This window comes from Lemur catta, chromosome 3 (genome assembly GCF_020740605.2).
Source record: "Lemur catta isolate mLemCat1 chromosome 3, mLemCat1.pri, whole genome shotgun sequence".
NCBI lineage: Eukaryota > Metazoa > Chordata > Mammalia > Primates > Lemuridae > Lemur > Lemur catta.
In genome coordinates this window covers 46,850,712-46,878,418 of record NC_059130.1, presented here as the reverse complement: position 1 = coordinate 46,878,418, position 27,707 = coordinate 46,850,712, and the positions used below count along the sequence as shown (strand labels likewise).

The window sequence follows — 27,707 nt, the reverse complement described above, 5'->3', positions numbered from 1 at the left end:
TCATCATTTAACATCAGGTGGGGTGGAAAATCAACTTTAAGTAGTTGACTTTTTTTTTTTTTTTTTTAAATCTACCCAGAAATTCGCTATTCTTGGTCCATGTGGTTGTATGGGGCTGGCTGACTCCCAGGCTCCAAAGGTGACAGACCAAAGCGTGGTTTTGAATGCTGTATTCTCCTGGGCACACTGAAGGGCATGGGAACCAAGAAAGACAAATCAAAGCTGTCCTTGGGATTTTGACTGGAAACATAATGTGGATTCACACACATAATCCAATCTCAGTTAGGAAATACAGTGCTTAGGAAAAGAGCAAAACCACCATTAAGAACTGACTGGAGATAAAACTTAACTCTAAAAGGACTTATGTTCTCTACGCCATTGGCACAGACTCACTTCTAGTGCAGGCTTTAATCACTGGCCAAAGCTCTCACTGTGAGAGCAGAAACTTCACCTAATTCACCTTTATCCACAATCTCTGTCCAGGGGCTAGAACTGAATACATATTCAATAAATATGTGCAGAATTAACTAAGTAGTCAATTACTGGGTAAATGTTATAAACGCTTTAAAGACTTTAAGGAAACGTTTGTACTCCTGGTATTGTAGGGCAATCATATCTTTCTCAAACCACAGTTTACTTAGAAGTCAGCGAGGAAATCTATCAAGTGATTTTGGGGATCCACTTTGGGTAGGAAGCAATGAGAAATGCCCAAACAAGCCAGTGGGCTTTCTGGACAAAGTGCTGTCACTTTTGCTCTCTTTCTACATAACCACTTCTTAGATGTTTCAACATAAGGTACATTTTGATCTCTAAAATGGAAATTCATATCAATTCTGACTTTTATCCTTCAAACTTCCTTCCCCTTCTTTTTCAAATGTTGGAGGAATGCTCTACTTAATGAACAGAGCCTTGATTTTTCTTGTGGGCCACTCCCAGCAATAATTTTGGCTTCTCCCCCAAGTATATATACCTCCTAACCTTCAGACATATCAGTGAAGGACTTGAATTGTCTAGCTTCTCCACTTTAATTTCAACCTCTAGGAATACAGCAAGAATCTGTTCCCCCCATACACCTGCCCATGATGTGAAGAGCTCTGTGGACCAGCACTGCTGCTAGGGCCTTGCTCCTGGCCCTCTGGTCTGACAGGGAATACTGCTATCCTTAAGGTCCTGCACACAGTAGGGAACAAATCCTTTGCTGAATTCTCAGTGGATGAGACTAAAGACAAGATAGTAATGGGAGGGGGTGTGGATAGAACAGACAGCTGAAGAGTTATTTTGGGACTGTAGAGAACATCTTGACCTTCAGTAGAATATACTACATACTTATTTCAGAATTCCCTTCTCCTAGTTTTCACATTCTTTAAGTGAGGGGGAAATTTTTACTCATGTAATTCTTCATTTAAAATTCAGCAAATGCCTACCAGTGGGAAATTAGTTAAATTATAGGACATCCACCTTCCAATCTTTCCAGTTAGGATCACTAACCTCTATTAGATGGTTCATAGTACCTGGCTATTTTCTACCTAGAATAGTAATTATATTTTTTATGGTTATTTAATATTTGTCTCGTCTACTAGACTATAAGCCCAATGAATGCAGGCCATGAGAGTGGGCATTGTGTGCCCAGTGCTTAGTACCATGCTTGGTATACAGTAGATGTTTGCTATTTAAATGTATAATAAATACATACAATGGAGCCATTTAAAAGCATGACAATGTGGAATTGTTTATCGACATGTAAAGTTACCCACAATATAATGTTAAATTTTAAAACTCAAATAATAAAATTAGATATACTATAATCCCATTTTAATAAAAAGAACAGCCATGTATACAGATACATACATCAAAATGTTGATAATGGTAGGTTATGGATGATTATTTTATTTTCTTGATAACTGTCTGTATTACCTGAATTTTTTAAATAACAGCATTTATCATTTTCTGATTTAAAAATTATTTCCATGTTGAGAAAAAGCTAGACATTAAAATGACCATTTTTCCCCTCACAAAACTTCAACAACTAATTTTGGCATACAGTATTCAATTGGACAATATTAGAAACAACCTGAATTTCTGAATGCAAATAAAAATGTTGGATTATATTCATCTAGATGCTATTTCTGATTAAAGTGGACTTTTAACATAATGGTCATTATGAAATCTTCACTGATGTATAAAATTTATTATTTTATTTTATGTCTGTAATTACCCATTAGACTCCTTTCTCCTCCTATCCACATTCTTATTTAGGATATGGAGAATGGAATAGACTTTAATTCCTTATTTTATTCTATTTTTTAGGTGAAGACCAAGAAAATTAAAAGGGAGCAGACTTCTGAATATATAAAAAGTAGCCTGGTACATTTAAAGTTGTTTCCTTAAATGATGGAAGTTTGCAAAAGCGAAGTTCTTTCCCAAAAAAACACTAAATTATTACCAAAATTCTAAAAGTATATCAATTTTAAACAAACACCTTTAACAGACTGGTTATAAAACTATAATTGGGCATTTTTAAGACCAGGTTATATTTTCCCTTTTAAAAGATGTTAATTTACATAAATAAAACACAGATAATATCTCTATATAGAGGAAGAATATACTCCTGGATATCTTGAAAGTATAATTGCACTTATTTTATACAACAATTAGCATGATTGTAGGGAAGTCAAAAATATTTTTTGTACACAAATTCCTTTTTCCAATTAAGCAGCATTAAAAAGTTTCAGTAAGAGTCAGCCAAAACAAAAACAAAAACAGGACAAATACTGTATATATATGGCTATCTGTCTTATTATAACATTAATTTTGTTATTGTTACCATTTTCAATCCATTGACACAAAGACCTCAGCACCATATTAAGAAGTGACACTCTGACCTATAAAATGTGACAGCCCCAAGAGAACAATCACACCATTATTCATTTTCAGTAAAAAGTCTAATAGAACAGTGATAAATATTGTGCCTTAGAACCTTAATCATATAATACAAATCATTAATAATACAAATTATAAAGACAAACATGTGCTGGAACAACTAGGCTTTACATACTCTTTGGAAACTCAAAAAGTTCAAGAATGTCTTATCAATCTTCATTTCAGATGTAGTAGCATAAGAGCTGGGTTTTCTAAGTAGGACTTCCACAAATTAGAGAAGCGTGACATTGTAGCACCATCAATAACTCTGTGATCAGCTGACCAGCTCACATTCATTATCTGTGACTTACACACTTCTCCTTTTTGGTTAAAACGGGGAAGGGCCTAGAAAAAAAAAGGGAACAAAGAGTAAACCTTCACTTGTTCAAAACTTAATCTCCAGCAATGACATAAGATCAGGTAAACTGCCCTCCCTACAATAGAGAGAAAATGGGCATCCCAAATAATTTTTGAAAAGGTTGACTCCTACTTTTTCCATCTTTGAGAGTATGTGCCTATAGCTGTCAGTTTCTCCAAGATATTTCCTGTCCCCTGTACTATTCTCATACTCACATTCATTAAATTTCATCTCAGATTTCAAACATTTAACAATTATTTAAGAATTAAGGCCGGGCGCGGTGGCTCACGCCTGTAATCCTAGCACTCTGGGAGGCCGAGGCAGGTGGATCACTCGAGGTCAGGAGTTCGAGACCAGCCTGAGCAAGAGCGAGACCCCGTCTCTACTAAAAATAGAAAAAAATTATCTGGACGGCTAAAAATATATATAGAAAAAATTAGCCGGGCATGGTGGCGCATGCCTGTAGTCCCAGCTACTGGGGAGGCTGAGGCAGGAGGATCGCTTAAGCCCAGGAGTCTGAGGTTGCTGTGAGCTAGGCTGACGCCACGGCACTCACTCTAGCCCGGGCAACAGAGTGAGGCTCTGGCTCAAAAAAAAAAAGAATTATTTAACAATTATTTAAGGTACTCCTCTGGGTTCTGAGGAGAGACAGACGATTAAGATAAATAAGGCTTCCTCACTGAAGGCAGCGAGGAAACAAGCCACACAGACACCTGAAGAGAGGAAGCGTGACGCGTGCGGGGAGAGCAGAGCAGGCGAAGGAGCGGCAGGCGACGGGGCTGCAGCTGCGCCGGCGGTGGGAGGGAGCACGTCATTAACGCAGCGCTGCCCAATCTCTATTTGGTAAGGACTTTAAAAAAAAATTCTAAACCACTGAGGGCTTTTTTCATTTTTTCATTTTTGTTGTTTTTTTTTTTTTTTTTTGAGACAGTCTCGCTCTGCTGCCCAGGCTAGAGTGCCGTGGCATCAGCCTAGCTCACAGCAACCTCAGACTCCTGGGCTTAAGCGACCCTCCTGCCCCAGCCTCCCCAGTAGCTGGGACTGCAGGCATGCGCCATGATGCTTGCCTAAATTTTTCTATTTGTAGAGACCGGGTCTTGCTCTTGCTCAGGCTGGTCTCCAACTCCTGAACTCGAGTGATCCTTCCGCCTCAGCCTCCCAGAGTGCTAGGATTACAGGTGTGAGGCACTGCGCCCAGCCTACTGAGGGCTATTTTTTAAAAAATACATTAAAAGTGAATTATTACCTATTCAGTACAATGTACACTATTCCGGCGATGGGTACACTACAAGTCTAGACTTCTCTATTATACAATTCATACATGTAACAAAAAAAATTTGTATCCCCCAAATCTATTAAAATAAAATTTTAAAAAAAGATTCTTATGCAAACTTCAGATATTTGAAAGTTAAAAAAATTATATAGTCCTATAAATGCACACATTTCCATGTAATCTCATGCTCTAGATTATGCAAACACCCCTGGTCTACGTCATCTCCATATTTTTCATTACATTTGTAATCCTCCATTACTACCCGTTAAGAAGGCAGTGCTGAAAGAAGTCCACAGCCACATAAAAAAAGAAGATCCGCCCATCACCTACCTACCTCCCAGCCAAGACACTACAGCTGCAGAGGCAGCCCAAATAATCCTCAGAAAAGCACCCCAACAAGAAACAAGCTTGACCACTCTGCCATCTTCAAGCTCCCCCTGACCACAGAGTCAGCCATGAAGACCACAGCACACTTCTGTCCACTGTTGATGTCAAAGCCCACAAGCACCAGATCAAACAGGCTGTGAAGAAGCTCCGTGACACTTCCACGGCCAAGCTCAACACCCTGGTCAGGCCTCACGGAGCGAAGAAGGCATATGTTCTACTGGCTCCTGATTAAGGTGCTTTGGGTGTTGCCAACAAAATTGGCATCATCTCAACTGAGTCCAGCTGGGCTAATTCTAAATGTATATCTTTTCACCATTAAAAAAAAGATATATAAAATATAAGCCCCAACTTGTTATTAGATTCAATAGACATAAAATCACATTGTCAAACTGCTATAAAAGTTTCTGTACTTATCTCCTCACACCTGTGTGACAACAGTCACATCAGATGCAGGTCTGGACCGCTCTGAGTAGCATCAGTATAGGACCCCTTAAGCCACTACAGCTACTTGCCTTTATTTCTGGGCAAGATAAACCACTGGAGGTGTCTGAGCAGAATGGCCAGTCACTGAAAGGGGAGACTTCAGGAGGAGCAGGTTTGAGGGTGGGGAGAGGAACAGGAGCTCGGCTTTGGACACGTTAAAATTTGAGATGCCTCTTAGATATCCAAGCAAGATATGAGTTTGGAGTTCAAAGGAGAGGTCTAATCTAGAGATATGAACTTGGGAGTCATCAGTGTATAAATGGTATTTAACACCATGAGATTGGACCAGATAAAGAAAGAGGTGAGGACTGAATCCTGGGGTACTCTGATGTTTAGAGATTGGGAACAGGAGGAGATATGGGCAAAGGAAACTTAGAGGGGTAGGCAGTGAGGCAGGAGGAAAACCAGAATGGAGAGGTATTCTGCAAGTCAATGTGAAGAAAGTTTTTCAAAGAGGTGGAATTGATCAACAGTCGAGTGCAGCTAGTTGGTCAAAGAAGAAGACCAAGAATTGAGTTATGTGGAGTTTTATGACTTAAACAAGTTAACAACAAAGAATTAAAAATTTATGAAAAGAGAAAATAGCAAAGGAAAGATAATACAAAAGGGAGAAAGGAATTAAATACTATTTGTCCCTACCCAACAAAGATTACATTAAGTTATGAATAAGATTTATACTTAAAGAAATATGCTTCACAGCTTGAAGAAACCATGGGTAAAATAATTCTGTAAAAATATATCTACTGAACAGATATTTGCACACCAATGTTCATAGCAGCATCACCAACAATAGCAAAAAAATGGAAACAATTCAAATCTTCATTGACAGATAAACAAAATATGGTATATATATAAATACAACAGAATGTTATTTAGCCTTAAAAATGAATGAAATTATGATATATACTACAACGTAGATGAACCTTGAGAAAGACACACAAGGACAAATATCGTATGATTCCACTTACAAGAGGTACCTAGAATAGTCAAATTCATTCACAGAGATATAATGTAGAATGGTGGTTACCAAGGGCTGGAGGAATGGAGAGTTATTGTTTAATAGGTGCAGAGTTTCAATTTGGGATAATGAAAAAGTTGTGGAGATAGATGGTGGTGATGGTTGCAAACAAGGTGAATGTTCTTAATGCTACTAAACCATACACTTAAAAGTGGTTAAAATGGTAAATTTATGTTATATATATTTTACCACCATTATATACACACATACATACATAATTCAGAAGAAAATAAAACTATCAAACAGGCGTAATGGTTTGGAAACTGTAATTCTGTGAGATTCAAATACTGAATTCTTGGCCGGGCAAGGTGGCTCACGCCTGTAATCCCAGCACTCTGGGAGCCGAGGTAGGAGGATAGCTTGAGGTCAGGAGTTCAAGACCAGCCTGAGCAAGAGCGAGACCCCGTCTCTACTAAAAATAGAAAAAAATTATCTGGACGGCTAAAAATATATATAGAAAAAATTAGCCGGGCATGGTGGCGCATGCCTGTAGTCCCAGCTACTGGGGAGGCTGAGGCAGGAGGATCGCTTAAGCCCAGGAGTCTGAGGTTGCTGTGAGCTAGGCTGACGCCACGGCACTCACTCTAGCCCGGGCAACAGAGTGAGGCTCTGGCTCAAAAAAAAAAAGAATTATTTAACAATTATTTAAGGTACTCCTCTGGGTTCTGAGGAGAGACAGACGATTAAGATAAATAAGGCTTCCTCACTGAAGGCAGCGAGGAAACAAGCCACACAGACACCTGAAGAGAGGAAGCGTGACGCGTGCGGGGAGAGCAGAGCAGGCGAAGGAGCGGCAGGCGACGGGGCTGCAGCTGCGCCGGCGGTGGGAGGGAGCACGTCATTAACGCAGCGCTGCCCAATCTCTATTTGGTAAGGACTTTAAAAAAAAATTCTAAACCACTGAGGGCTTTTTTCATTTTTTCATTTTTGTTGTTTTTTTTTTTTTTTTTTTGAGACAGTCTCGCTCTGCTGCCCAGGCTAGAGTGCCGTGGCATCAGCCTAGCTCACAGCAACCTCAGACTCCTGGGCTTAAGCGACCCTCCTGCCCCAGCCTCCCCAGTAGCTGGGACTGCAGGCATGCGCCATGATGCTTGCCTAAATTTTTCTATTTGTAGAGACCGGGTCTTGCTCTTGCTCAGGCTGGTCTCCAACTCCTGAACTCGAGTGATCCTTCCGCCTCAGCCTCCCAGAGTGCTAGGATTACAGGTGTGAGGCACTGCGCCCAGCCTACTGAGGGCTATTTTTTAAAAAATACATTAAAAGTGAATTATTACCTATTCAGTACAATGTACACTATTCCGGCGATGGGTACACTACAAGTCTAGACTTCTCTATTATACAATTCATACATGTAACAAAAAAAATTTGTATCCCCCAAATCTATTAAAATAAAATTTTAAAAAAAGATTCTTATGCAAACTTCAGATATTTGAAAGTTAAAAAAATTATATAGTCCTATAAATGCACACATTTCCATGTAATCTCATGCTCTAGATTATGCAAACACCCCTGGTCTACGTCATCTCCATATTTTTCATTACATTTGTAATCCTCCATTACTACCCGTTAAGAAGGCAGTGCTGAAAGAAGTCCACAGCCACATAAAAAAAGAAGATCCGCCCATCACCTACCTACCTCCCAGCCAAGACACTACAGCTGCAGAGGCAGCCCAAATAATCCTCAGAAAAGCACCCCAACAAGAAACAAGCTTGACCACTCTGCCATCTTCAAGCTCCCCCTGACCACAGAGTCAGCCATGAAGACCACAGCACACTTCTGTCCACTGTTGATGTCAAAGCCCACAAGCACCAGATCAAACAGGCTGTGAAGAAGCTCCGTGACACTTCCACGGCCAAGCTCAACACCCTGGTCAGGCCTCACGGAGCGAAGAAGGCATATGTTCTACTGGCTCCTGATTAAGGTGCTTTGGGTGTTGCCAACAAAATTGGCATCATCTCAACTGAGTCCAGCTGGGCTAATTCTAAATGTATATCTTTTCACCATTAAAAAAAAGATATATAAAATATAAGCCCCAACTTGTTATTAGATTCAATAGACATAAAATCACATTGTCAAACTGCTATAAAAGTTTCTGTACTTATCTCCTCACACCTGTGTGACAACAGTCACATCAGATGCAGGTCTGGACCGCTCTGAGTAGCATCAGTATAGGACCCCTTAAGCCACTACAGCTACTTGCCTTTATTTCTGGGCAAGATAAACCACTGGAGGTGTCTGAGCAGAATGGCCAGTCACTGAAAGGGGAGACTTCAGGAGGAGCAGGTTTGAGGGTGGGGAGAGGAACAGGAGCTCGGCTTTGGACACGTTAAAATTTGAGATGCCTCTTAGATATCCAAGCAAGATATGAGTTTGGAGTTCAAAGGAGAGGTCTAATCTAGAGATATGAACTTGGGAGTCATCAGTGTATAAATGGTATTTAACACCATGAGATTGGACCAGATAAAGAAAGAGGTGAGGACTGAATCCTGGGGTACTCTGATGTTTAGAGATTGGGAACAGGAGGAGATATGGGCAAAGGAAACTTAGAGGGGTAGGCAGTGAGGCAGGAGGAAAACCAGAATGGAGAGGTATTCTGCAAGTCAATGTGAAGAAAGTTTTTCAAAGAGGTGGAATTGATCAACAGTCGAGTGCAGCTAGTTGGTCAAAGAAGAAGACCAAGAATTGAGTTATGTGGAGTTTTATGACTTAAACAAGTTAACAACAAAGAATTAAAAATTTATGAAAAGAGAAAATAGCAAAGGAAAGATAATACAAAAGGGAGAAAGGAATTAAATACTATTTGTCCCTACCCAACAAAGATTACATTAAGTTATGAATAAGATTTATACTTAAAGAAATATGCTTCACAGCTTGAAGAAACCATGGGTAAAATAATTCTGTAAAAATATATCTACTGAACAGATATTTGCACACCAATGTTCATAGCAGCATCACCAACAATAGCAAAAAAATGGAAACAATTCAAATCTTCATTGACAGATAAACAAAATATGGTATATATATAAATACAACAGAATGTTATTTAGCCTTAAAAATGAATGAAATTATGATATATACTACAACGTAGATGAACCTTGAGAAAGACACACAAGGACAAATATCGTATGATTCCACTTACAAGAGGTACCTAGAATAGTCAAATTCATTCACAGAGATATAATGTAGAATGGTGGTTACCAAGGGCTGGAGGAATGGAGAGTTATTGTTTAATAGGTGCAGAGTTTCAATTTGGGATAATGAAAAAGTTGTGGAGATAGATGGTGGTGATGGTTGCAAACAAGGTGAATGTTCTTAATGCTACTAAACCATACACTTAAAAGTGGTTAAAATGGTAAATTTATGTTATATATATTTTACCACCATTATATACACACATACATACATAATTCAGAAGAAAATAAAACTATCAAACAGGCGTAATGGTTTGGAAACTGTAATTCTGTGAGATTCAAATACTGAATTCTTGGCCGGGCAAGGTGGCTCACGCCTGTAATCCCAGCACTCTGGGAGCCGAGGTAGGAGGATAGCTTGAGGTCAGGAGTTCAAGACCAGCCTGAGCAAGAGCGAGACCCCGTCTCTACTAAAAATAGAAAGAAATTAGCTGGACAACTAAAAATATACAGAAAAAATTAGCTGGACGTGGTGGCACATGCCTGTAGTCCCAGCTACTCGGGAAGCTGAGGCAGTAGGATAGCTTGAGCCCAGGAGTTTGAGGGTGCTGTGAGCTAGGCTGACGCCACGGCACTCTAGCCCGGGCAACAGAGTGAGACTCTGTCTCAAAAAAAAAAAAAAAAAAATACTGAATTCTTGTTGGGAAGACATGAATGTTAGAGAATTTATCACTCAGAGAACTCCTAATTTGGAAAGAACAAGTGTCATGCTGTGTGTTTGTTTTTTCTCCATCTCCTCTATTTGCCATAAAGGAAGGTGGATGCTAGGAAGAGCAAATAACTTGGAAAGCAACTCAAAGGCTGAAGGAAAGCTTGTGTGAGGGTTTGGGATGCCAACATGCAAGTAGTAAATTCATGAAGGCAAGTCCCAGAGATGTTCAACATAGAAGAATTATGAGTACAGAAAAGAAGAAAGGTTCTTGTTACAACATGCAGAGCAAAATCAAGGTTAATGTAGTGACAATGGCATTTAATAGTGGTGGTACTGAACTGGTATCCAGGAGCTTATCTACCTTGCTGGTTCTCAAACCTGAATTAACAGGAATGCGCAAGCCCCATCCCCCCAAATTCTTATTCAGTTTGTATACGGTGAGATTGGGCATAATTTTTTTTCAAGCTCCCACACACAGCCAGGGTTAAGAATCATTGCAACCCTTATTCTAAGTAAGTGCCTCCTAAAACATGGCCACAGATCACTTTTGTTAGCCCCACCTGGGTTCTTGTTCAAACATAAGTTTTGGGGGCTCGGTTCCCAAGCCCAAGAAATCTGCATTTTAACTAACACTCCCAATGATTCTTTTCTGTTTTTTGAAACAGGGTCTCACTCTGTTGCCCAGGCTAGAGTGCAGTGGCATCATCATAGATCACTGCAACCTCAAACTCCTGGGCATAAGCGATCCTCCTGCCTCAGCCTTTGTAGTAGCTGGGACTACAGGTGCAAGGCACACGCCACGACGCCTGGCTAATTTCTTATTATTAGTAGAGATGAGGTCTCGCTCTTGCTCGGGCTGGTCTTGACTTCTGGCCTCAAGCAGTCTTCCTGTCTTGGCCTCCTAAAGTGCTAGGATTACAGGCATGAGACACCACACCCAGCCACCCCAATGATTCTTGAGCAAAGTATGAAAAAAAATATTATAAATACTATTTTGGATTGGTTTATTATGATTCTTTGGTATCCTTAAATAAAGATATTTTGATAGGAGGAGATTAGCTGTATTTGTGATTATCCATAAAGACTCATATCTGTGCCTGTCATAACCCACAATGGTTGATCCACACAGAAACAATCCAGGTCACCACCATTTATTACACACAGAGGCAGCCACCAAAATTGTAGGCCTAGTTCTTAGGAAGAAATTAAAAAGACTTACTGAGCCAAATTCACAAACTCAAGCCTACAAAGTAAGGGGAAAACCTTAGAATTGTTCACTTCTTTATATTTTCTTTGTGTTTACTGATCCCCCCCATTTGCTTGGACTCTGTTTTTCAGTTATTTAATACATGTACCTTAATTGATCCAAAGGCTCCAATGGCTACTTCAGGTGGCAATATCACTGGTTTGGCATAGGTACCACCAATCTATTTAAAAAAAAAAAAAAAAGAGTAGAAAAATTAAGCTTTCAGGGAACAAATGGCAAGTAACATGTTATATTTTTAATTAAGCATATGATAAAAAATCTTAAGCTTATGAACTTAAATATTACTAGTACTTACTGATCCAATGTTGGAAAGAGTAAATGTCCCTCCCGTAAGATCAGTGGTGCTGAGCTGACCCGCTGAGCCCAATTTCTGGAGGCGATCCAGTTCAGTGGCGATTTCAAATATAGAGCAGGCCTGAACGTTTTTCACATTAGGGACAATCAAACCCTGCTCAGTATCCATTGCTATCCCAATGTTATGAGAAGCCTAAAAAAATCAAAAATATATATATTAATGATAGGCCTTCTAATAAATAAGCTAATAGCAAAGAAAAGGTCAAATTTCACTATCTTCTAAAAACAACCAGCAAAAATTATTTTTACCAGATTGGCAATGATTTAAAAGAAATAATTTTAAAAGGGTCAGGTGCAAAGGCTCACACTTGTAATCCCAGCACTTTGGGTGGCTAAGGTGGGAGGACTGCTTGAGGCCAGGAGTTTTGGACCACCCAACACAGCGAGACCCCTGACTCTATAAACAATTAAAAAAAAATTTATCTAGGCGCGGTGGCACATGCCTGTAGTCCTAGCAACTTGGGAGGCTGAGGCTGGAGAATTGCTTGAGCCCAGGAGTTTGAGGTTACAGTGAGCTGTGATCATGCTACTGTACTTCAGCCTTGGTAACAGAGCAAGACCTTGCCTCTTAAAAAAATAATAATAATTTTAAAATAATTTCTAAAGGATTTTTTTTTTAAAGATAATGTTTTGTTGATAAGAATGTAGGGCCACAGGCTAGTTCCCTTTATTGTTTCTGGGAATGTAAGCTGGGAGAAGTTGAGCATCCCTAATCTGAAAATCTGAAACCCAAAATCCAAAATGTTCTAAAATCCAAAATTTTCTGAGGACCAACACGATGTCACATGTGGAAAATTCCACACGACGTCATGTGATAGGTTACAGTCAAAACATAGTCAAAACTTAGTTTCATGCACAAAATTATTAAAAATAATGCCAGGTGCAATGGCTCATGCCTGTAATCCTAGCACTTTAGGAGGCTGAGGCAGGAGGATTGCTTGAGGCCAGGAGTTCAAGACCAGCCTGCGCAACATAGTCTCTACAAAAAATTAAAAAATCAGCCAGGTGTGGTGGCGCATACAGGAGGAACTACTCAGGAGGCTGAGGCCCAGGAGTGTGAGGCTGCAGTGAGCTATGATCCAGCTACTGTACTCCAGCCTGGGTAAGAGTGAGATACTATCTCTTAAAAAAAAAAAACAAACAATTATATAAAATTACCTTCAGGCTATGTATATAGGTGTATATGAGACATAAATGAATTCTGTGTTTAGGTTTGGGTTCTATCTCTAAGATATTTCATTATATATATGCAAATATTCCAAAATCTGAAAAAAAAATGAAATTCAAAACACTTCTGGTCCCAAGCATTTCAGATAAGGGATACTTAATCTGTATAGACTTTCTGGAAAGCATATGACAATATGCATCAAAATTAATAAAAATATGTGCTAAAGACCTAAACGCAGAAGTATATACTGATACACAGGGATGTTGTATACAGATTGTTTATAAGTTTTAGAAACTGCAAATGATCAAAATGTTTACCAATAAGTCACTGGCTAAGTAAATGGTAACAAAACTGTATTTATTGACATATGATGATGTCCATAATATATTAAGAAGAGGAAAGTGAGATAAAGAAAAATATGAATAATTCTACATATTTTTTAAAAAGTATAAAAGAATAAATATAAGAATAAAATCCTGGAGGGATGTGTATCTCAACATAAACAGCAAGTTATATAAGGATCATGGGCTTGAAGGTAAACATCATTTTCTTGCCTGAAATTTTTATAACAAGTATATACTTAATCAGGAAACATTAAAATAAAAATATAGCCAGCTGTATTAATCATATTAACATTTTAGATCTGACCCCTCAGAATATCTAAACTCACTTCCTAGTTGTATATTTCTAATGAGAAATATACACAGGAACAGCATCCCTAAAGAGTTCTCAGTCTTAAGAAAGTTTCACTCCAAACAGAAGAGTTCACTGAAATTGCATTCAAACTTATTACTTTTCTCATTTAAATTATTCTTAAAATTTCAGGCATTCAATTTTGAGAGAGCTGCTTCTTTTTGAGAGGGTAAAGTAGGGTAGGTAACATAATCTACTGCCATATAGCTATATATTTCCATTATTTTAAGCAGAAAACCAAAAAAGCTTAAAAATGCCAATCTCCATATCTAAATGGTAGCTTTATTAACCAGCAAAAACAAAAATAACAATAAATTATACTTAAGTTTAATGTTTTATCCCATATTTTTAATTCTAATCTAAAAAAGACCACTATTTGAGGGACAATGAAGCCTCTCTAACCTACAAGCACATTGGCACTATCTTCTGTTTATAACAAGAACATTTTCACACTGTATAGCCAACCTTATATGTTATATTCTGGCAGTTTTCATCCACAGAAGCATTAAGGATGGGAAACTGTAGTAATCCCAAGGATGCAGCCTGTTTAACAGAAAGAGATTGCAACTTTAGCACCTTTAACTTGGAGAAGGGGTAGGGGATTCCAAGCAATAATAAGTATTAATATTAAAAGAAGGAGGGAAAGAGCTCTTGTTTATGCTGAGTTTAATTTCAAGTCTCCATGTACCTAGGCACATTACTTCCAATGTTACCTTCAAGCAGTGCAGAACTAGGTCACCCTAATCATTTCAGAATAAAAGATAAAGCAGTCAGCTTGTAAAGATCAAGGAGATTTTTGTAAGTGATTTCCTCATTTACACATAGTCTTAAGATTTACATGAGAAGTAAACTTATAGTCCAAATATACACTAGGAATTAAAACACAAAAAGACAGGTAAGCTATTTCCCTGTGTAGAAAGAACATGTAATAAAGATTTTGAAGTGCACTAGCCAGGAAAGGTCAGTTTTCTACCTGGTGTCCTTGGCCAAATGAAGGGCTGAGCTGGCACGAACACTTACTTTAGTGCCTGAGTCTCACTGAATAGTATTTATGTTTTCCCTGTCTGCCTTCTTCTCCTTTAATCTTTCCCCTTCTTTTTTCCTTTTCTCTCTCTCTCTCTTTTTTTTTTTACAGCCACAGAAACTGTGACCTTTCATCTTTTAACACCATTTCTCTTCTGTCCATATTCAGATTTCCGTTTCCAAAATGTTCTTGATAGCTGGTTCTCTGCCCATCCAAGATCTAATAATCAAGCTTCACATATTACATGTGGTAGTCATGCCTTGTATTAAATTGAAAAGATAGCAAAATTAAAATGCTTAGGATCGTGCTTAAAAAGAATTCCTTCCCCGCACTGCTTTTGTCCAGTCCCATTAAGAGTTCTTCTTTTTTTTTTCCAGACAGAGTGTCACTTTGTTGCCCGGGCTAGAGTGAGTGCCGTGGCGTCAGCCTAGCTCACAGCAACCTCAAACTCCTGGGCTCCAGCGATCCTACTGCCTCAGCCTCCCGAGTAGCTGGGACTACAGGCATGCGCCACCATGCCCGGCTAATTTTTTCTATATATATTTTTAGTTGGCCAGATAATTTTTATTTCTATTTTTAGTAGAGACGGGGTCTCGCTCAGACTGGTCTCGAACTCCTGACCTTGAGCGATCCACCCGCCTCGGCCTCCCAGAGGGCTAGGATTACAGGCGTGAGCCACCGCGCCCGGCCCCATTAAGAGTTCTTTACATGCATTGTGTTAAGTGTTATTTTTGTCTGTGGGTTGGTGGCCTTAATAGGGGAGGAAAAATGTCAAATCCTTGAACTAGAGAGTTACAGTGATTAGTTTAGTTAGGATGCGTACGGAAGTAGATCAATGAAAGAAAAATATAATGAAAAGATTTGCTATAAATTCTTTAATTTTTATGACTTGAAAATTTTAATAAGTATTTGATTTGATAACTGTAACTTTAATCTTTTTTGTGTAAAAATCCATAACTAAGGTTAATCTAAAGCATTACACATAAAAACAGTGTTTTCAGTATAATCCAAATTTTGTAAAAGAAAATACAAGATATGTGCCCACAGATTAGGTTATTTTTTCCCTTGTACAATACTTCATAGTATTTTTCAAATGTTCTGTAACTTATATAAAATGTTATTTTACCACAAAGCAAGCTAAATTTTATGTTTTCAAAATAAAGATTAGTTTTAGATTAGTCATTCAGACTGAAACAATGAAGAAAAACGATAATAAAACAAAGTCAATGTATTGAATGGATGGTCTATCCTTGCTTCAAAACAGACTTGCTGTTACCAGAAAACCATAAGAGGAACCCAATCAGAAATACAGAAGTGGTGCTCTCTTGCTCTTCAAGGTTAACTTCACTAGGGTCCTCACTGTGTTCTTCCCCAATGCCAGGATCTTGCTCCAATAATCCTTTCCACTCACAATTTTTTTTATCTTCCCATTCTCCAGCTCTTTTCCTTAGCCTATAAACCTGCTCAATTTTTCCTTGAGGATGTGCAGGAGGGGAGGAGGCAGATGGAACCTTTCCTCACTCTCCTGCACACAGCCACCTTAACTACCCTCTGCACCTACTGCCCCATCTGCCTTTCACCAGCTTTTCCTAACACTCCTCTTTCTCAATTCCTATTCATTCCCCAACCAACTGCAACCAAGCTTCTACTTCAACAATACTCAATTAGTTCTGGCTGAGGCCACTCATGGCCTCCTGATTACTACTCCAATAGCCTGTTCCTATTCCATATCCTATCTAACCTTTGTGATGCATATGCCTGCTATCTACTCTGCCCTTAAAACTGTCTTCTTCTCTCTTAGTGTAAGAGGCTGAATCAATGGCCCCACTCTTTCACACCTCCTTTTATCCACACTCTTTGGTAGTGCTCTCTCAGGCTGACTAAGCTTAGTGAATTGCTTTGGTCAATAGACAAGAACAAACTTGAGCCAGGCATGGTGGCTCACACCTGTAATCCTAGCACTTTGGGAGGCTAAGGCAGGAGGATTGCTCAAGCCCAGGAATTTGAGGTTGCAGTGAGCTATGATGATACCACTGCACTCTAGCCAGGGAAACAGAGCAAGACTCTATCTCAAAACAAAAAAACAAACTTGGGGCAGCAGAGCCTGGGCAAATAAAAGGGACTGAGCAATTTCTGCCTCCTCTCTTCATCCCTGCCATACTATGAGACCACATGTAGGCTGGTACGCCAGGGAGACGAGAGAGACTTATGGAAAAGAAAGGAGCCAGCCCGCTAAGGCCATCCTACAACAGCAAGCCCCTAGCCAGCCCCTAGCCAGCCCCTAGCCAACCTGCTAGCTGACTGCAGACAAGAGACCTCTGCTAAGATCAGCAGACTCACCCTGCTCACCTGTAGACTACTGAGAAACAATAAATGGCTGTTGTTTTAAATTATTAAATTTTGGGGTTGGCTTGTTACATAGCAATAGATTCACTTGGCTTCTTTCTAAGTGCCTCTTTCTTCGTTATCCTATCATCATCCTACCACAGGCCCCACACACCCTCTTTGATTGTCTTTGCCAACTCTACCTCTATGTACCCCTGTGAAACCCTTAGCCTTCTCATTCATACACAATTTGGGTGATGTCATCCACCTGTTTCAATTGCCTTGTCTCTATAGATAACTCTAGAGACATAATGAAGTCCAGATCACTCTCCTTTCATTATAGACACCTACTACATCTCATATTTATAAAGCACCCACTTACTTATTTGTTAGGGTAGTGGCTTAAAAAGTGGAGCTAAAAGAGAATAGTTTCTGCCTCGTGAGGTTCAGCATCCACTGAAGAGACAACTGAGTAAACACATGCCACATGCAGAGATAAGTTGCAATGGGAAACAAAAGAGTATTTAACTCAGTGACAGCTGCAGAAGGCTTCTGGAGGGGTCTGTACTTGAACACAGTTTAGTATTTAGGATGATCAGGTATTTGATCAAGAGAGGAGGGTACATTTCAGGTGGAATTGTATATTCTGGCAATTATGTGTAGCTTAATATGACTAAACAGAGGAAGGGGAGGACTGGAGAGGTAGGCAGCAGAGATGTATAACGGCATTTATATGCCACATTAAGGAGTTTGGAAACTATCCTAAAGGCAATGAAGGAGAACCACCAAAAAGAGTCAGGGAATAAAACAATAATTTGATTTATGGTGTAGTCTTGGTGCAGTGTCGAGAAAGGGCAGGAGGGGAGCCACACTGGCATTAGAGACACCAGTATGGCCTTCTGAGCGCAGCAGACCAGGAGCTGAAACAGCTTCTCCACTTGTTAGCTAGAAGTCCCCGACAAGTTTCTCAACCTCTTTGAGCCCCAATTGCCTTAAACGGAAGTGGGGATGGTAATAGTTACATGTGAGGGTTACTCTGAGAGTTAAGGGATAAGGTATACAGCATGGTTAGTACGGAGCCTGGCACATGGTAGCTGTTGTAAATAGTCATTAATATGAGCTAGACTGTGAGCTCCTCAAGGTCAGCTGATGGTCGTATTTCCATTTTATATTGGTCCCACGGCCTAGCTCTAGAATTGATTCCCAGAAGCCTCAATATAAGTTTGTTGCATAAATGAAAATACCTATCAGTGATATTTGTAAAATCAATACCAAGTCTCATTTTAGATCAAATCATGACTTTGCTGGAGTGATCTTTTTAGAATTAAAGGCTTTACTTAACTGGCAGGATAATCTCCACCTAACTCAGAGATAAGTAGATACAAATATGACAGAAATTTCAATTTTATAAATTCCTATTAAACAAAGAAATAGTACATTTGTATATTTTCTAACTACATGATGCGATGAGAATATTTTTATTCAACCCCATAGTCAACACACTGTATATTTACAAAAGAAAATTTAAATGTCCTTCTCAAGCCTTGTTTGGAATGAATGAAATCTTACCTTTAAGAAGAAGGGCATAAAGGTGAGTTTAATTCCACGAGCTAAAGCAATGGGTTTTAATTCTTCTCGTAGCTTAACCAGTTCAGTAAGGTCAACCTCATCAGAATAGCCAAAGTGAGGTATCTTCATGGCTGCAGACATAGTCTTGACCATTGCTTTTTGAAAGCCTGGAGAAGATTAAACCGTTACTTATTTAAATTCTTAAATCCTTCCATCATTTTTAAAAAACTAAAATATAATATTCTCTAATGTCCTTAACTCTCTCAATTAAACTCTTCCTATTGTTACCATCTTCATCACACTGAAAGTCACTAATTTCAAAGCTGGAACATTGACTACATCACAACATCCAGTGGCAAGTACAATAATATAGTGGATAATTGCTTTAAATGCTGTGGTGTATAAAAAATTCAAAAGGATGCAAGCCATGTATTTACCCAATGGCTTTCTTGCAAAGCCACTCTTCTGGAAGTTAATCATCCTAAGAGTTTATAAACAACAAGTCAGAACTAGTTATTTTGAAAGCTAACTAAAAACAATGAATGATTAAAATGTCCTGAGCAGGTCTTCAAGCAGAAAAATTAGCAGTATACAAGTTCATATTCCAAGAAACCTGCTAAAGTATCACTCTTCAGAAATTAACAGTGCATATAAATTGAAAGTGTTTCCTGGAAAAGCTATGTTATTTCTCCATTAAAAAATTATATGCTGAATTTGAATTTATCCTTCAGTAAGAATTAAAAACATATTACATACATTTATTTATTGAAGCAGCTTTCCCCAAAATAAGCATACTATTTCCTTATATTATGTTATTATTATTACCTTTTATGGGTTCAGTTTTGTCCTTGCCTGTGAATACCGGTATGGGAATAGTCATGTCTTTTGGTTTTGGCAGAGGTGGTATAATTTCAGCTTTTGGTGAAGGAGGTAATATAGCTCCTGTCTGCTTTTCCAAATAGTTGAGAATATCTTCTTTAAGTATTCTGCCATCTTTTCCTGAGCCAACAACTTCACTCAGCTTAATCTAAAAAATGACATATTTTAATACTAAAAATACAACTACTTAAAAATGAATCAGTCATTAGTTTCAAAATGGAATTTAATCAATTGAAGGTGAAAATATATCTCTGCCCAATAAATTAGTACAAAGAAATAACATTTTCATTATCTTAATAGATAAGCTACAGCTATCCTACATAAGTAATCATTTATTACTTTTGTACACACTGGTAACTATGAGATATCTATATAATCCATAGCTATTATAAAAACTTGCATTTTTAAATAGTCAGGTATTTTAAAATCTTTTGCATAATTTTTACTCAATCTTTTCTACTCTTGGAGACTACATAAGAAGAGGGAGAACTGGGCCAGGTGTGGTGGCTCACGCCTGTAAACTCTGTGCTTTGGGAGGACAAGGAGGGAGGATCACTTGAGGCCAGGAGTTTAAGACCAGCCTAGGCAACATGATGAGACCCTGCCTCCACAAAAAAAATAATTTAAAAATTAGTCAGGCATGATACCACATGCCTATAGTTCCAGCTACTCAGGAGGCTGAGGCAGGAGAATACCTTGAACCCCGGAGTTCAAGGCTGCAGTGAGCTATGATTGGGCCACTGCACTTCTGCCTGGGCAACAGAGGGAGACCCCATTTCCAAAATAGCAATAACTAACAACAGAGAATTTGAGAGTTTAAAGAAGAAATAACACCATAACAAATTTAGACCAATGTTTCTGATGTTGGTGACCAATTAAATATGTAATTGTTTAAATAATCATCATATCAAACTTCTCTCAAATTAGTTTTTTTCTGATAGTTTCTTTGGAAAGAGCAGTACAAAACAGTTAATTCTAGCTAAATAAAAATAAACACATAAGCTTGGATGATATCCTCACATATAATGTGTGTTAATTAATTTCTTAGGGTTAAGTCTAGCTTCATTTGTATTAGTGAAGCTCTAAAGGTAACTTTTAAAATAACTTTAAAAGAATAAAGGGCTTTATTATGTCAAACACTAAGTTTGTAACAAACTCTGAGAATTTAAACAAATAATTTTTAGGCAATTATAAACAACTATAAATGCCACTGGTTTTCAGTTTTAAACAAATTCAATTTATAAATATGTAAACTGCAAGAAGAAAAAGGTGATTCATAATAATAAAATTTACTATTTAATTTCTAGTAATCATATAAGTATTCTAGTTATTATATACATCTTTAGGAAGTGGTATAGGAAAGCCAAATCATGCATTTCTTCTATAGGTGGTCCTTCTATATAATTAAGAAAAAAAATTGGTAAAATGCTTTATAGCTTTCAAAGCAATATATAAAACCATTATTTCATCTGATACCCTTAATAATCTAGTGTTCCATATTATTATCTCTATTTTTTACTGTGCTAAATGTCTTCATATTTAAACACATTTAAGGATTACATAAAATTTCATCTAGGGTGTATAACATAATTTACCTAAGCATTTCCCTGATTTTGAATACATACACACCTTTTGATTTTTGGCTATATAAAACACCAGGAAGAATGTATCCTAGATTATTTTCTTGGGATAGTTCTCCAATGGCTGGATAACTGGCTGAAAGGGTATGAACATTTAAATGATGCTATTACATATTTCCAAAATGTAAACTTTTATTTTTTCCCACTGTAACATAACTACTTTTCTCAAAAACAGACAAACAAAAAGTTTGCATTGTGGGGCACAGTGGAAAGAACTCAGGCTTTGAAAACAGACAAATTTGTGTTCAAATGTCCAGTTCAGTTTACTTGATTTTTGATAGTTAACCAACCTCCCTGCCCTTTTTCATCAGCAAAATGAGAATAATCCAAACCATCCCACAGGGTTGCTATGAGGATTAGAGATAATGTGTGTACAGCGTCTGGTGCATATTCAAATACCAGCGTGTGCTCAAATAATAGAGGCAATGATTGTTGAGGCACTGCATAATGTCTAAGAGCACTGGTTTTAGAGTGACATAGACTCACTTTTGAATTCTGGCTCTGATGCTGTGTTAACTCTGTGTCCTCAGACTTGTTACTTAACCTCTCCAAGTCTTAGAATAGCCTCTTATCTCATAGGGCTAAATGAGATAATATGTAAATACTTATCAGAGTGCCAGGGGGCCCCCTTGCCTGGCATTCTACCCTCCATTCAGTCAATGACGGGCAGAGAATACAAAATGGCTCTCCCCATCTCTTTTAGATTAGGACAGATCCGTGATACCACATCCATATCCAACCCATTTCCTTTTTTTTTCTTCTCTTTCCTATTCTACTTCCTTCATTCCCTTTACAGGTTTTCACTCCTTCAATAAATCAATCACATGCACCCAAATTCTCATTTCTCCCAAGTACTTTTATGCAATCATCACTTTTTAGTAACAAATATTTTAGTAACAAATATTTTCCTGTTTTCTTTAATTCTAACTTGAGCCATTTCATCATGGGATAGTTGGCTAATTTTTCAAAGATACAAATGTATACTTTCTATGCAGTCTCAGAGTTACATACGAACTTACATTGTTTTCCATTGCAAGGCGGCGAACTGCAGGAGTTGCCAGTGTTTTTTGGCCCTTTATCTCCTGGTGTGTGTGTTCATCGTGCGACACAGCAGGAGTTTCCACAACATCTTCTTCTGAATCTGGTAACAAGGTAAAACTTAACTTCAGTTGAAAATACAGAAAGAAAAAAAAAATCTTAGTGGTCTATAAAATCTTATTATTTTTTCTTTTTTTTCTGTGCTGAAATTTCCAATTTTATTACTACCTCAGTGAAGTACATTTGATTGGAAGTTAGGATATCAAGAGTACCTGGTGTATACTTCTGTTAAAATCATTGCAGCTACAAGTTAAAAAATAAGAGTTTCTTCAATGAATTTTAAAACATGTACTTTAAACACTTTCCTAATAAAATCCTCATTTATAAATAGTATGAAAAAAGAATCAAATACGAGGTAAATTATATAAAAGAATCATAAAATCTATGACAATCTTAGATACTTTCCTGAGATGATAAAATATTTAAAAGTTTGCTCTGCTTTGTTTTTTTGTTTTTTTTTTTTTTTGAGACAGAGTCTCACTTTGTTGCCCGGGCTAGAGTGAGTGCCGTGGCATCAGCGTAGCTCACAGCAACCTCAGACTCCTGGGCTTAAGCGATCCTACTGCCTCAGCCTCCCGAGTAGCTGGGACTACAGGCATGAGCCACCATGCCCGAGTTTGCTCTGCTTTGAATATGGCTTAAGACATGCTGTGGCCAATGCTAATTTGGTTGTTCTTTTCTCCCACTATGGAGTCCAGATATTAGAAAAACTATCTCAGGCTATTAGCAAATGTATTTTTGCAAGCGAAAAAAAAATGTTTTTGAGAGCATTTAATTGTCAAAGTCTGCTGTTAGGAAATCAATGATGTATGGCAGAATCTCTGTCTGAATTGGTAAATTAAGACTGATAGAACTTCTGAAAATCAACAGACAACTAACTGGGTTTGCTTTGATACTTTGACATACAACTCTGGGCAAATAAAAACTTTCCACTGCTATAACTATGGAAAGACAGTCTATTCATTTCTCTTCACTAGTCTATGAATTGGCCCAGTGGAACTACAAAAAGATTCCCCTAAGGATAAAGAAGGAAAGGAAAAAAAAAAAAAAACTTGTATTGAGCATTTATTATGTGTCAAATACCACTCTAAATATGCAATATCTTAATTTAATCTTTATTCCAACTGTGTGAGATAGGTGTTACTATTCCCATTTTATAGATTTTTTTTAAAAAATGAGGTCTGAGAGATGAAAGGATTGGCCCAAGGTCACACACCTAATAAATCCAAGAGCTGAAATTCAGTCCTTGGGCTGACTCAATCTGTGCTGTTTCCATTAGTTCATTGCCCAAGTAAATTTTCTCTCTGCTCAAAGTAGCTAGAATATAACTCCTATAGTTCAAGGCATAATTACATTGAACTTTCAGAATCCCTGTATATTGTCCACATCTGTTAAAGTTACTGGAGAGACTAGTAAGAAAGATTAGCATTAGGAACTAATCAGGAGATTCAATTGTGGGAACCCCAAATACTAACTTGGTAGTTTGTGAGTTCTCATGTAAAAAAAAAAAAAAAAAAACTAACTTGGACAATGCATATTTGCTGAAGTAAGAGAGATGTATAAATATCCAAATATATACCAGAATTATTATATATTTCCAAAAGATCAAGTAATTTACTGCAACTCACCTTTCTGGAAAACATTTTGTGATATATTAGCTACATAGTACTACCTTTTAGAATAACGTGGGTGTGAACATGAGTGACAAAACAAACTTATTTGTGAGAAGTCACTCATATTATTTGTAATAGTAATGTATTAATAGTTGTTGGAAGAACACTCTCTTAATCAAATATCTTATTTCATAGCACTTGAAATAACTTTCAGTGTTGTAACATATTTTCTCCTTTGATGATCACAAAAATCTCATAAGTATGCAGAGCAGATTTCTCAATTTTACCAACATAGAAACAGACTCTAAGGGGGATGGAGTTAAGACTAAACTCAAATTTCAAGATTCTCCCCAACTAATGCAATTTAGTGGTTCTAGCATTACACTCTAATGTGAGATTTTAGTTTTTGGTGATTGATCTTTAGTAAATGAATTAGAGTACAGTTTCACAAGCTTTAACTAAATTTTAAGAAAGAGCAAAAGAACTCTGGTAAGTAAGCACTTTTCCTCATGAAGTCTATCAATTCAGTGTTGATGTAATTCCTCATGTGAAGCAAATTTACAATAAAACCACATTATTTCAGGTTAACTAAATAAAAGAGTAACTCGAATTGGTAAAAATAACAAAACTATGAAATTACAATATTCCTAGGTATTTCAAAAACTATTTTCAAGAACATTAAATAGTCTAATTAATTCACTTAGCTGAGGGAAATTCTTTTGATGAAAATGTTTTGAAATACTAAAGCTTTCAAGTATGTTTGGAAGCCCTTTCTTTATAGCACAAATATAAACTTTAGTTTAGTTCCTGTCCAAATGATCATAAAGCGAGAACTAATGACATCCAAACTGGTGAGATTTCATTGCACTTTCTTTTTCACTTCAAGTTATTAAAACAGCCAATTCAATCAATCAATCAATCAATCCACAATTAGCTGTACAAAATTAACACTCATAGCTACCCTTTTTGAGCATCTACTATGCCCAGGCATTGAACTTGTAATTTATGTTATCGAACATAATTTAATTAAATGATATGCTATATTCTTGGAAAAGTTTTATGTGAAAGAGCTTTTTAAAAAATTCTAAAATACTTTGTATTAACCCTGTAAACAATTTCAATATTATAAAGTCTATGTATTTATGTAAACTCTAAATTGTATTATTATAGCAGAATTTTGTTAATATGTATATGTACATTGTTAGAAATTCAGTCCCATTGTTCTACATGCAAAATGGAGCAGATACTCATCTTCTCTGTACTAAATTTTCAGTGGAACAAAGTTGTTAGGAGCAGGGGCTTTAGAATTAAACAGAACTAGGGTCAAATTCTAGTTCTACCACTTAATAGTTATGTGATCATAGGCAAGTTATTTAAACCGAGTCACAATGGTGGATGTGTTTAATGCTGATAATAATATAGATATGATTAAATGAGATTGTGCATACAACATTAGCACAGAGAAAGCATTCAATCAATGATAGAAGTTGATGTTAAAGGGTAAATGCAACATAATGGCAGAAATATAGTAGTTTTATAAAGTATTCTGCTAAAGCTTATGACCCTCTTTCTCTTCCCTTATTACTTCCCCACGGTGGCAGGACTCCTCAATTAGGCACAGTAAATATATGTTATTATAATATTATCTTATGAACCACCATTGTATATATGGCCCATTGCTGACTGAAACGTCATTATATGGCACATGACTATGTGTACACAAGAAGGAAGCCAGAAAAATTAGTTTCACCATTTGAAGTGGCTATTAAAACAACTCCTTATTTTGAGAATCAGTAAAAGGAAAGAATTAAGCATTTATTCTGTCTTTCCAGTAGGAACTTCATGTATTTCATAGTAACTAATAGCCCCAAGTGATGAGAGGAATAATGCTAGCTAGTAACATTAAAAGAATGACAGAATCCAAAAATCATCATTCTACATTCTACAACCACTAAAGCAATTATTGATTTAGGAGAGATTTCATATGCTCTTATAAACTACTTATATAGTGCCAAAGTAACACCACATACATAACTTTCAGGTTACAAAAGGAAAAACATAATTGTACACACATAATGGAGGGGGTAAGGGTATCATTGTCCTGATTCAGTGTTTAAATTTAGCATCGCTACAGCAGGTCATCAGAGGTTATGTGTGTCCTGATGTAAAGCAAAATGAAGTACACAACATCATCCATGATGTGTTCCAGCCAAAATATTTAACTTGAATCCAGCCTTTCAATCTTACTTCCAGTTTGCAGGAAATATAAGGACTACAGGAAAAAGTTAACACCATGAAGCAACAAGACAAATCCAAAAGATTCCATACTCTGCAAAACAAACAGCAGTCTCTTTAGGTCAGTGTCACGAAACAAAAGTAGGGGAGGATGAGATAGACTAAAAGACACTTAACGGATGTAACAACCAGGTGCAATGTGTAGTCCTGTATTTGATCCTAGTTTGAAAAAAAAACAATTGAAATTTTAAGGACATTTGGGGCCAATTTAAGAAATTTAAATATTGTCTGGCAATCATATAAAATGAAGATATATTGTCATGAAAACACAGGTTAACTAAGTAGATTAGACTATAGCATGTACATGTACAATATATTATTTTGGTAAAAAATACTTATATGTATATATATGTTCTAGAAAAGTATCTGGAATGATATACACTAATGTGTTAAGAGTATGATTTCTGAGTAGGAGGAATATGTTTTTATTTTCTTACTTTTGGTTCTCTGTATTTTAGAACTTTCTATAATACACATATCCTGCCTTTTTAATGATAAAAGTTAAATAAATAATAGGAAGCCTTCAATAAGCCATCTTCCAGGTTTAGAGGCGTGTCATAGTGGAAATTATTCTGAATAAGAATTCAGGACATCTAAGTTCTAAATTTGACCCTGTCACTGACTATTCAGCGAATTGTCTAATCTTTCTTGTTGGGTTTAATTTCTTCATCTGTTAAATTGAAATACCTCAAAGAATAAGTGTAAAAAATTTTATAAATTATAAAATGTGATTCTGAAAAAAAGTGATTGTAATATTAGTTATTATTATTGTACAGACTGCAGAACTAAGTATCAGCCAGCCACTGTAATTCAAATACTCCTTTCAGCCTTCTAATTACACAACTAAGATGTCTTTACCTCAGCACTTCCAAGATGGAATGCTGGCCTAGGAGTCACGTCACAGAACCTATTGCTCTTTCAGCCCTCACTGTTTCCTACAAGACATAACTTTGGTGTATCACAATAATGCTGTAAGGAACCTATGAGGTAGACAGCTAGCTCTCTGCCACTACTAGGACTTCCCACTGATTTACTTTTCCTGTGTAACATTCTCATAATGAATTCCCTTTTGACAGGACATCTAATGCAGGTAAGTCCCACAGTTGCTGCTGCTTCTGAATGCTGGTGTCTTCACTTTCATTTTGATTTTCCTTCTTTTCTATTCAAATTTTCTTGAAGAAGTTTGGCTTTTATAACCATCACCAAAGAGTCTTTTTTTATATTAGTGGAGAACAGAGCACTTGTGTTAATCTTTGCATCCTCAATTTTTGTTCTTGATGGCCAGTATTTAAAGTCTAAATCTTCAATTAATGAGAGAGCTTGTTGCTTCCTCCAACACTAAGGTTTCCAGATCACAGGCCTCCAGATAAATTGTTCCTATACATGTTTTTAACATGGTAACTGGCCAAAAGATAATCATGTATCACAGAGAACCTTTTCATTTTTCCTGACCTTGGCTTCTAAACTCCCAATTCAAATTCTGTAAATTATTAAAGTCACG

At 37.2% G+C, this 27,707-nt stretch overlaps 1 protein-coding gene across 3 annotated transcripts in view; it reads right to left on the bottom strand.

Moving 5' to 3' along the window:
- Nucleotides 1–1,710: 1,710 nt before the first annotated feature.
- DBT (dihydrolipoamide branched chain transacylase E2) overlaps nucleotides 1,711–27,707 on the bottom strand; it is a 43,630-nt gene continuing 17,633 nt past the window's right edge. For 2 of the 3 annotated variants that reach the window (XM_045547445.1, XM_045547447.1), the window contains 7 exons: nucleotides 22,220–22,341; nucleotides 19,507–19,708; nucleotides 18,682–18,848; nucleotides 14,229–14,306; nucleotides 11,844–12,035; nucleotides 11,637–11,708; nucleotides 1,711–3,264 (listed from right to left, as the gene is read on the bottom strand). In XM_045547445.1, coding sequence (XP_045403401.1) covers nucleotides 3,097–3,264; nucleotides 11,637–11,708; nucleotides 11,844–12,035; nucleotides 14,229–14,306; nucleotides 18,682–18,848; nucleotides 19,507–19,708; nucleotides 22,220–22,341 — 1,001 coding nt within the window. In that variant the 3' untranslated portion in view covers nucleotides 1,711–3,096. The remainder of the gene's footprint in view (nucleotides 3,265–11,636; nucleotides 11,709–11,843; nucleotides 12,036–14,228; nucleotides 14,307–18,681; nucleotides 18,849–19,506; nucleotides 19,709–22,219; nucleotides 22,342–27,707) is intronic. The other variant, XM_045547446.1, reaches the window with a different exon arrangement.